The sequence below is a fragment of the Perna viridis genome, chromosome 12, assembly GCF_037379345.1.
Source record: "Perna viridis isolate PV_CMFRI_1.1 ecotype Kerala chromosome 12, ASM3737934v1, whole genome shotgun sequence".
Lineage (NCBI taxonomy): Eukaryota > Metazoa > Mollusca > Bivalvia > Mytilida > Mytilidae > Perna > Perna viridis.
The window spans coordinates 26,867,302-26,878,166 of NC_142456.1; the positions used below are offsets into that span (position 1 = coordinate 26,867,302).

Here is a 10,865-nt window from a genome sequence, read left to right on the forward strand (position 1 = left end):
AATGTCAGATATTTCAATATAATTCTACATTAACTTTTTGTGTATTTTGCCAAAAATATTTAATGGTAATATATTCCATTTCCAGTATAAAATAAGAGATAGTCAAATTGACATGAATCCCAAAGAGCTATCACTGGGATCATTGCAGTCGGTAGAATCAAGATATCTTTACCTTAGTAAAAATGACCAGAACGACATTGCTACAAAGCAATACGACGAACTACATTTATCAAGAACGAAAAGGCTGATGAAGAACTGGAAACTTATTTTTGTTATTACGATGCCCTTGTTAACATTGATGTTCGTTTCAGCGTTGATATTATCGCAATCATCGAACAATCTAAAGAAAACAATGATAGTGATAGAAAGTATCGGCGCCGGTATGGATTTAAGTGAGCTTGTCATTCATTTACAAAGGGAACGAGGCGTGTCTGCGAATTACCTCAGCTCCGTTGATTCATTAGTGGTCTTTTCTAAAGAATTTGAGCGACTTCAAAGGGAGACAAATCAGAGTGCAATGATTGTCAACTGGCAGAGTGATTCCATGATCGTTAACAGTGTGAAAATGACAAGAGAGGACTTTTTTGTCTCGATACAAGATCATCGCAACGCCGTCGGCAGCAAAACAATTGATGTCATTTTTAATCTGAACTTTTACACTATGATCATAACATCTTTAATGAAGTATATTACAAAATCAGTTTTGTCACCTGCGAATACTGACGTACAGAAACTTCTTGTTGCAAATAGAGCTATTCTGTCTTGGACGGATGTTGTAGGAATCCAAAGGACACTTGGAACGAATTATTTTACAGATTGTGAATGGCCATCAGTGGATAGTGGGAAACAATTTATGGAACTGATAGGTAAAGCTATGGCATTGTATAACACTGCTTCGTCATATGCCTCTAACATTGAAACTAGCTTTAATAATAAAATGGCGGAATCGAATGATCTGTCACTGTTTGTTGATAGCTTACAGAATTTCTCGTTATTCCAGAATTATAAATTGCATTGTTCAAATCTGTCGTTTGCAAAAAGGATTGACCAAGGCAAAAGCTGGTTCTTTAATATGACGAAGTATATAGATACATTATTTTGTATTCGAGAGGAAACAATTCTGAAAATTAAAACAATTCTTCAAAAAGTAAGATCTGAATTTATTTTGGAATTCTGTATATTTCTGACGACATTTGCAATTACGTCAATTGCTAGTATAATACTAACAGTTCGTTATATTAACTGTATTGATGAAGTGACTGGTAACTTATCAAAGTATGTTGTGATAGCAAGGAATCAAAGTGAAGCCCTCATTAGGGAAAAGAAAAGAACAGAAAATCTCTTATATCAGATGTTACCAAGAAAGGTAGCAAACGCATTGAAACGAGGTTTGCTCAGCCCTGCTGAACATTTTGAGGACGTTTCTGTGCTTTTCAGCGACATAGTTGACTTTACGTCAATTTGTACAATAAGTGAACCAATGGAAATCATGGCAATGTTAAATGATCTTTACAGGTAACAAAGTACCTCTGTACCTCTGTACTTTTCGTACATTTTTTCATCATTGTTCTTTATTTAGAATGTTCATTGATAATTTATTGGAAAGAGTGAATACCAAAATATGATCACAAACTCACTGATTTAGCGAGTGTGAGGAACAAGTTATACACACGAGTTTAATCTTCAAGAGTTCTTAGCATGAGTGATTATGTTTTAGTTATTCATGGATATTTCTTGTTTATATAGATTTTCTCCATAATTTGCAGCTATTTTCAACTTTGATTTAATTTTAAATTTGTGATCGGTGAATTTATTTCAAAATGTGAATTATCGAAATTTATTGCATAGGTAATACCCAACAAAACACCGCTATCTTTATAATAAATCAGAACATGTTTGTGAATTAAGCGATACTGGAAGCATTAAAAGCGACATTGTAGTAAAAAGTCTGATTCATCGTTTGAAAATGATATTGTTGCTGAAGCTGATATTAAGGGGGTAGAAATTGGTTAAGTAGCTTAACTCTTGTAAGTCATTGGTACGCTTGTGTAATCCATTTGTCATTTATCTCATAGAATCATCGAAGTTATTTGTTATATTGAAAAGAGTAAGTAGGTGAATTAAGGTGAAAAATGTTTTTTTAGAAAGTGAATTCAAAGCTAAATGACAAATGTAAAAAGTAATAAGAACAATAACATAATGATATTATATGACAAAATGCTCACTAAACAATCTTAAACTAAGAACTTAATGGCGTTTTTCTGTTATCATTATTTCTAGTTTGTTTGATGACAGTCTCCGTAACTACAACATCTATAAAGTAGAGACAATCGGTGATGTTTACATGGTGACAAGCGGAGTACCTGTTTCAAACCGATTACGACATGCCCCAGAAATAGCAATGTTTGCAATAAAAATTCGTCAAAAAGTCAGACATTACAAAATTTCTCACATGCCGGGAAGAATTTTAAATCTGAGAATAGGAGTACATTCGGGTGATTAGTCGATGCAAAAATGTGTGTCCGATCATTAAAGCGAATACTATCGTTAGAATAATATTATATATTATTGTGCCCACCTAACACTCAGGCATGCGGCTGTAAAACCTAAATATTTTGCAATACTTTTTCATTGTTAAAATGCACTCTATACAACACAAAACACACGATCTTGAAACAAACAATCGCATTCAGGAAGCGTAATTAAATATAAATCATATTTGTACATTAAAAAATGGCCGTAAGAATTTGCAGTGCATTATAACCAACTTTCTTTATCATCCTAAATCTGTACCTTTTGGTTTAATGTATCGTTAACCTATATATGGCATACAAGGCTAAAATCAACATAACTATACAATATAATCTAGTCTAAGCTACTTCCATACTCTGGAATTGATGTTCGCCTGCAATTTGCGAAGTAAACCCTTCTCTGCCCTATCATCTATTGCAACCCTGCCTGCACTAAATTCAACCAATCAGAAATCATAGAGCGTGAACATTAGAACGTGATGTAACTGTAATTACTTGTATTAAGTGTAGCAAAACCCATATTCAGTAAACTTAATTTAGATCATTAATAAGGTTGAGTAATTGGATGCATTGGTTTAATGAAAATAAGCAATTCGATCTTATGTGATTGAAAATCGCCGATCAGGAAAAGGGATAATATTATATAATTATTATATTTTGCTAAAGTAGATACACTTATTTAAAATTATTTAAAGAATGTAGTATCTTCAAAAGGTTATTACATTGCGCATATACAGAAAAAGATCATAGATATGATCCTTTTCCAAAACTAACAACCTTTTCAAAGGTCAATAACATGTTTATCTGTAAACAAAATGTATTATTTGCTATTTTTAAATAACTATGTTGCGTTTGACAATTTACAATTTAGCTAGATTATTGCAATGGAACTGTATTTGAAAAAAGTTTAGCTTGAAATGTTTTTGTTTTATTTTTGTAAATGTCAAACTGCTTTGAACCAATGAGTATCACTAACTTTTAAGACTGAGTTTGTGTTTTCATATATCGGTAATTGTATCATATTGTAGGCGCATGTGTGGCCGGAATCGTAGGGACCAAAATGCCTAGATATTGTTTATTTGGCGACACTGTGAACATAGCTTCAAGAATGGTATCATGTGGAATAGGTAAGTTGAAAAGATATTTAATAGTCTTGCATATTATTTTGATGATTAGGTTGATGGACTTTACAATTAACTTCCGTTGGCAGATCCATTATTCCTGGGTAGGACTCCGGCCTTTTGTTGGGAAATTGTGTTAATTTTGTGCGAAACGTTTTCAAAATTAGAAAAAAAAATTAGACTAGAATCCCACTTATATACATTTTTTATTTAAAAAATCCCTAAAAAAAATAATAGCTTCTGGATACAGAATTCTAAAGTTTTTTATAATTCTAATAGATGTTATTGCATGTACCGAAAAGTGTAAACACGAAATTTTAAAATAAATCTACAGATTTACCACAACAGTGCCTTGTAGAAAATAATAGTAATATAGTTTTGATGTGGATTAGATACCCAATGATTTGAAAACAATTACCGGGCTAAAGTATAAGCATGATATTACATGAAAATCGATCGTACGACTGCAAAATTAACTTGATTTATTTAGATTTGAAGACATTTGTTCCAGCAAATCAATGCCATCTTTCTCCGCAAAGTACGTTTAGATACAGGAATATGTGACTTTCAGAGTTAAACTAAATTATTTTCATTTGCTATAAATATATTAAAAATCATGTTGCCTACATCTTTACTTTTGTAAATTTAGAATTTATAAAAATTTTCTCAAAACTTGAAACGTGCTCTTGTTTTGAATGACATATTACTATGCATAAAACAAGGTTCAAGATTTCATTTATTGAATAATGATAATTATGAATTAAAACGTTTTAACAATAAATATCATAGATTTCACTTCGGTGGTAGGAAACTTAAGTGTTGGAAAGGGGACACGACTTCAAGGAACTGATAAAGTTCGTATTTCGTTAAAATACTATATTACAGTATTATTTTTTTTTATTTTATAGTATAATGAGATGCATATGGCCCGTTTTCAAACTTAAATTCAGCATTAAATCAAACTATATCTAAACTGTTTTAGTATGTAACTCAATAAGTGCAGACTTAAGCAAGGTTTAAATTAATTATCAAATGTTAACAACTCAACATATTGTCCTCGTAGGAGTACTTTTCCCTAAACATACAGTTTTTATCAGAATCATTGTTTAATTATCAAAGTTTGTTTGGTTCTGTTTTATATTTTTTTAAATCTAGGTGGTAAAATTCACATCAGCAGGTCAACAAACATTATTTTGAAAAAAGATGAGAAGTTCAGTACTGAGTATAGAGGCATCACGTATTTAAAGGCATGTGAATAATTGAAGATTATTTCTAAGGCCTCACTAGCTAACTAATATTTTCTCAGAATACGTTTGCCTTTTACTATAAATGTCGTATAGTTAAGCATAATATGATATTCGAACCAAATGAAAATTGAAAACGAATGGAAGAGTAATTAAGGGAACTAAGATTTTAGCAAAAATTAAAATAAAATGTAATCCAGGGACACAGACCAGACATTGAAAGCAGACATACACAACAAAGAACATAGAATAACAAAAAATAAATACAAAGTAACAAAAGTAAATGAGTTATTTTGACTCTACTAAAAACTGAGAGCATTGACCAGGTGCACCGGTAGGTTAAGCTTCCTCTGCTTTTCTAGAAACACCCACCGAGTTGCTCCTAAAAGGTCAAGTCCTAGGTAGATGAAAAAGAAAAGGAAACCTGTGAACGTTGAACGAAGCAGATGGATACACCGCAACGATCCACGAGTTCATGATGCCGACCATAAAACGTCTGTAGTAATGACTTAATCTTGTAGCAAAATAACCCTGTTTTAGAAGCCTAATTGTAAGAAGTCTAGCAAAAAGTCGGCAAGCTCTGGCATAGCGTATGAATTGTGATATGAAAACTCCATACGTAGGTGCCGAAGGGATGTTGCCACAAATGAAAGGAAAGTTGATATTACGAAATGAAAAGACATCATGTTTGTTTTACAGTTTGGTCAATAGTTTTTCTTTACCATATATCTGTAAGTGTGGATCAAGATATGAGGCAAAAATTGGGTTAATAACAATTTGCAGTGTATTATTTATGAAAACTTTTCTTCCCCTTTAACTTTGGTTGATATCAAAGTCACTGCAATATTTTATTTGTTAGACTGTCTTTCTGTCATTTCTGTCATGTCTTTCATTTGCATTTTCACCTTATGTACTTTTGGAAGTCTTCCAGATCATAACTTTCCTCCTCAATAAAACCACATAATGTTAATAAAAATATGAAATGTGATATGATTGCCAATGAGAAAGGTAACGAACAATTAAACTTCTACAGTTCACCACACGGTCTTCAATGATGGGCAAAACCACAAAGCATATAAGAGATATGTAAAAGTTAATGAAGTGAAAATATTTTAAAAAGTGAAAAATCGCCCTAATCTATAGAAAAAAAACAACCACTGGACTACAGGTTCCTGGCTTGGGAAAGCCACATAAAGTATGTGGCGAGATTACACGTTTGTGAGCGATCAACCCTCCCCTAACCGGGGACAGTGGTATGAAAGTACACTTATGAAACGAACTATAAACATATTTCTAAGTCGGATGTAACTCTTGAGATGAAAACAGAATACAAACACTTCAACAAATAGAACAAACGACAACAAGCTGTATCTACCATGAAAGAGTACTCGCTTTTTCTTTAAGCTAGTTTTAATCCAAAAGCAACTGATAAGCACACTATGTTTACTCAAAGAAAAAACTATAAATAAAAACACGTCCAACAGGATTTAGTGAAAATTAAAACGTTTAAGCAAACCACGGTCTTCTTCGTGCAAATACCAAGATGAAGTGCGATGACTTTCACTTGTACTTTACTGTAATAATGTTATGTGGGATTCGTTAATTAGTACTTTGTAATGAACGCCACTGACAGAAAACATAAAGTATAGGACTTATTAAGTCAATTAATTAAACAGTTTTATGTATATTATCCAACGGGATAAATTGAAAAAATAAAATAAAATATATCAGTTCTTGCAAATGTAAAGTTAAAAAATGCAGAAAGTAGGACGAAAACCCTTTATCCATTCCCGATTGTCAAGTTTCATACTGATTTAATAGTGCAAGATTAATCAAGGGAACCAAGGTTATAGTGGTAATCAAAAGAATGCAATCCAGGCATGGAAAACATACACAACAAATAACATAAAATAACTAAAATCACACATACAAAGTAACAAAAGCAAATGAGCAACTCGGACTCCACTAAAAACTGGGGGCATGGACCAGGTGCACCGGTAGGGTTAGCATCCTCTGCTTTTCTAGAAACACCCACCGAGTTGCTCATAAAAAGTCAAGTCTGGGGTAGACAAACGAGGAAAGGAAAATTTTGACCCGTTGAATAAATCAGTTTTCATGGTGCAGATGGATACACCATAACGATCCACGAGTTCATGATGACGACCATAAAACTTCAATAGTGGACATAACTAACCTGAGTTCCTATTTTCCGAATTATTATGCCCTGGAACAAATTAACAACAAGTACCGTCAATAGTTATTTTCAGATCAAATAGTTCCAATTTAAAGAAATACAATCAGGTCGCTTTGTTGTACAACATTTGTGATTCAGATGTACAAGGTGTTTTCCTTATTTCGTTTTGTAATAGAGCAAACGTACTCGTTATGGAGACAGACCTAAGCTAAGGGATATAACTCTTGAAATCAATGATTTGTTTGTATCATATTTAATTTCATAAATTTAATCCTTTCAAGGATTCATTTGAAGTTGAAAGAAATCAATTAGAATTACTTTCATGTTTACATGAGATTTATGTAAAATAATGTTTACACAAGTGTTAAAGTGATTTGTAGGAGTTCTCCTCCTTCACCTGTGTGTACCTCCTTAAATACCGGAAGCAACTTTTTTATATCCGGTACACTAACAGTTTCAAACACCATGTTTTATTCAGCAATTTTCAGTCTAACCAAGGCAGAATTTTTCTTTTGCAGGGAAAAGGACCGATGCCAACATACTGGCTTGAAGAATGTAAGGTTAAGAGTGAGCAAGCTGACGATCGTGTAAAATATGACAAAAATACAAATCTTTAAAAGAAGGACTGGCTACACATGTATATATTTAAATCGATATAAAATGATAAAATATCCTACCTCGCCCCTTTCAGCTATCGTCCCCCTTTTCAAAACTTTTACAAACGTAAGAAAATTTATAATTGCGATCCTCGGATGTAGGCTGTTGTCTAACTCATATTATGTACCTTATTATATGTTCTGTTATTCAATAAGACATTTTCTAAGTAAAATTAGAATTGTATGTTTGTCTTGTTTTAAATTTCATTCAAATATCATCTATATGATAAAAATGCCCCGACAAGTTGTACCCAATTACACCTCCAGTCTGCTGACCACCTATTCCAATACATACACATTATGACAGTAAAACACTAATAAAAAAATGTTCTATCACTTTAATTGGTATATGTGTTTATTAGTATATTATATTTCATACAAAAACCACAATTTCTATTGGATAAGCATTATGTGTTATTTTTGGTCTATTCCTTTCTTGCTCTGCCTCCTAAAAATGTTTGATAGTTACGATATATTACACTCATCACGATATAACCTTTCCGTGTCCATATGTGCATCCTTTTCGTTTTTATTTTAGATTAATAAATAGTGGAAGTGTTCATTTTTATTTTTTTTACTGATGTTGAATTGTTTAAATTCAAAATACCTGTAAATTTTATTGCAGTTAGAAATGCACTATTTATGAGATATTGCAACAAATACACCTAAAGGTTGAGCACATGTGAATACAAGTGTGATGTATTTAAAATGTTATTTAGTATAATATAACACATTTTGCCTGCAGCAGATCTTGATACACAAGGGAGGGTAGTAACTCCGATTTATTTCATACTGTTCATTGATATAATTATAATATCTTTGTATACTGTAATATCAGGAATTGAAGTTTCAAGAATTTCAAAATTTCTATTTGATCAGATTTAGCAGAAATGAGAATAAAAATTATACATTTAATTGTTTTACACCTTGAAAAATATATTGACCATCCTTATTGAGAAATGTTTATTTCTTTCTTTCTTTTGTTTATTTAATGCAAATCTTTTTTCATTCCTACTAAAAATTAGAAAATTATCTAACAGGGGAATAATGTTTTATGCAGAGTAAACTTGTTTGATGACTATTGACTCCATAACATCAATTAGTAAAATTTTATATGATAGTTTAAAAAAAAAACCTTTATTCTCTCAGTCAACTGTCAAGGTCTTGGAGAAATTAATAGGCGATGAGATGTATTTAATTATTACTTATCAAAGAATTGTATTATATATTGTATCCATGATACACATTTCATTACTGATAATGAAACATTAGATCAATGTGGGGCTATCATGCTTTTTTTCCAAACTATTCATCTAATTCAAGAGTAGCAGCAATTATTTTCAACAATAATATTGAATGTAAAGTTTATAAATAGAAAAAAAATCCTTATGGAGATTACTTAGCACTTATTATTGTAGATCAAGACAAATTAACATTGTTATATCTATATGTTCCCAATACAGATGATCCTCACTTTTTCAAACGTGTGTTAATGAGGATCTGGGAAATGAAAACTATACTGTGTGGTGATTTTTTTTATACTAGTCATTGAACCAAAAATGGATTATTGTAACTTTTTGCATTTAAATAATCTAAAAAGCAAAAGATAATGTATTAGAAATTATTTAACAGCATTGTCTTGTTGTCTCATTTAGAGTATTATTCCCTATCTTTATTCAATGAAGTACACATGGAGAAAAACGCTCCAATGAAACAAGCAAGGTAAGTCTTTTTTTTTTACTTTTGGCGGATAGCTTTTTGACTGCTCTAAAAAATTGTTGCGTGGAATCGAGCTACAGATGTGATCATTAAATGATTACTTTAGAATTAGAATTTTGTTCATTTGTCTGTAGCAAAAGACTATAAGTTTAATAAATATTTGTTATATGATCAAGGTTATTTTCAATATGGTTAAAGAAATTAATCACTGAGGTCAACATACAATATTGCGCTCTTGTTTACAATCTAGAAAATAATGAACATGTATGTAATGAACATTTAGAGTTGACTATTAATAAGCAATATTTTTCAATGATAATGGAGATAAGGGGGGAACTCCAATGCTAGTTATAAGAAAAAAGGAAAGGGAAAAAATGAAGTTGAATTACAGAAAGAAATAGAAATACTTGAGATAAATTCAGATGAGTTACAGGTTAAAGATTTGGAATATAATAAATTACAATCAGAAAATATCAGAAAGTGAAGATTAAAGAGAAAGTAATTAGATCAAGGGTTCAGATGATTGAGAAGCCCCCAAAAAAGTTTGTGGCTTGGAAACAAGAAACTTTACAAGTAAAATTATATCTAAGTTTGAAAAATAGAATGGCACTGTTGTCACAAATCAGTTAAATATACTGAAGGAGACTAAGCTTTTCTAAGAACAAATGTATGCTAGTAGAGATAATCCTATGAACAGATGCACTGATAATACATTAAAACATAATTTTCAAGATTTAGCATGTAGTAACTAACTGACATTATGTTTAGAAGACGATGTTAATGTAACTAAAGGTTCTTGAAATAACAAAACAAATAAATAAATAAAAAAATAACAAATCACCATGTTCTGATGGCTTTTCTACAGAGTTTTTCAATTTTTTTGGAAGGATTTCAGATTTTTTTATATTGTGGATTCTTTAGTTATGGCTTACATGCTGGAGAGATGTCGGTCACCAAAAAAACCAAGAATAACTTTGCCTTCTGAAAGATAATAAGCCAAGACATTTTCGGAAAAAGGCGCCGTTAAATGATGCGTGTCACGACAAATCAATATTATACAACGTCTCAGAATGTGACGACTCTATTCGCTACACTGCTCCATCGGATCAAATTGATACAGGTGGGATCACGTAAACTTATAGAAGTAGCGAATAGAGTCGTCACATTCTGAGACGTTGTATAATATTGCTTTGTTGTGACATGCATCATTAATTTGATCCTCTATCCTACATAATAACACTTAGATGAACTGTCCCGTACTACCATACGTCGTGTACTAAGTTACAGCCCTAGATTAATCCTACGAGCAGGAATGACCCGGCCAGCGAAAGCTATAGTTTTATCTGGCCTAGTGGTCTAGGGCGCTGGACTTAGTGCAGGCGGTTTTGCCATAGATGTCA

The 10,865-nt window shown here is 31.8% G+C and overlaps 1 protein-coding gene across 1 annotated transcript; it reads left to right on the top strand.

Moving 5' to 3' along the window:
* The first annotated feature begins 280 nt into the window (after window positions 1-280).
* LOC148601869 (uncharacterized) lies at window positions 281-7,828 on the top strand. Its single transcript, XM_088554441.1, has 5 exons — window positions 281-1,515; window positions 2,281-2,495; window positions 3,560-3,658; window positions 4,808-4,899; window positions 7,609-7,828. Exons 1-5 carry the CDS (start codon window positions 281-283, stop codon window positions 7,705-7,707), a joined length of 1,740 nt encoding a protein of 579 aa, XP_088410567.1. The 3' UTR covers window positions 7,708-7,828.
* Window positions 7,829-10,865: the final 3,037 nt, after the last annotated feature.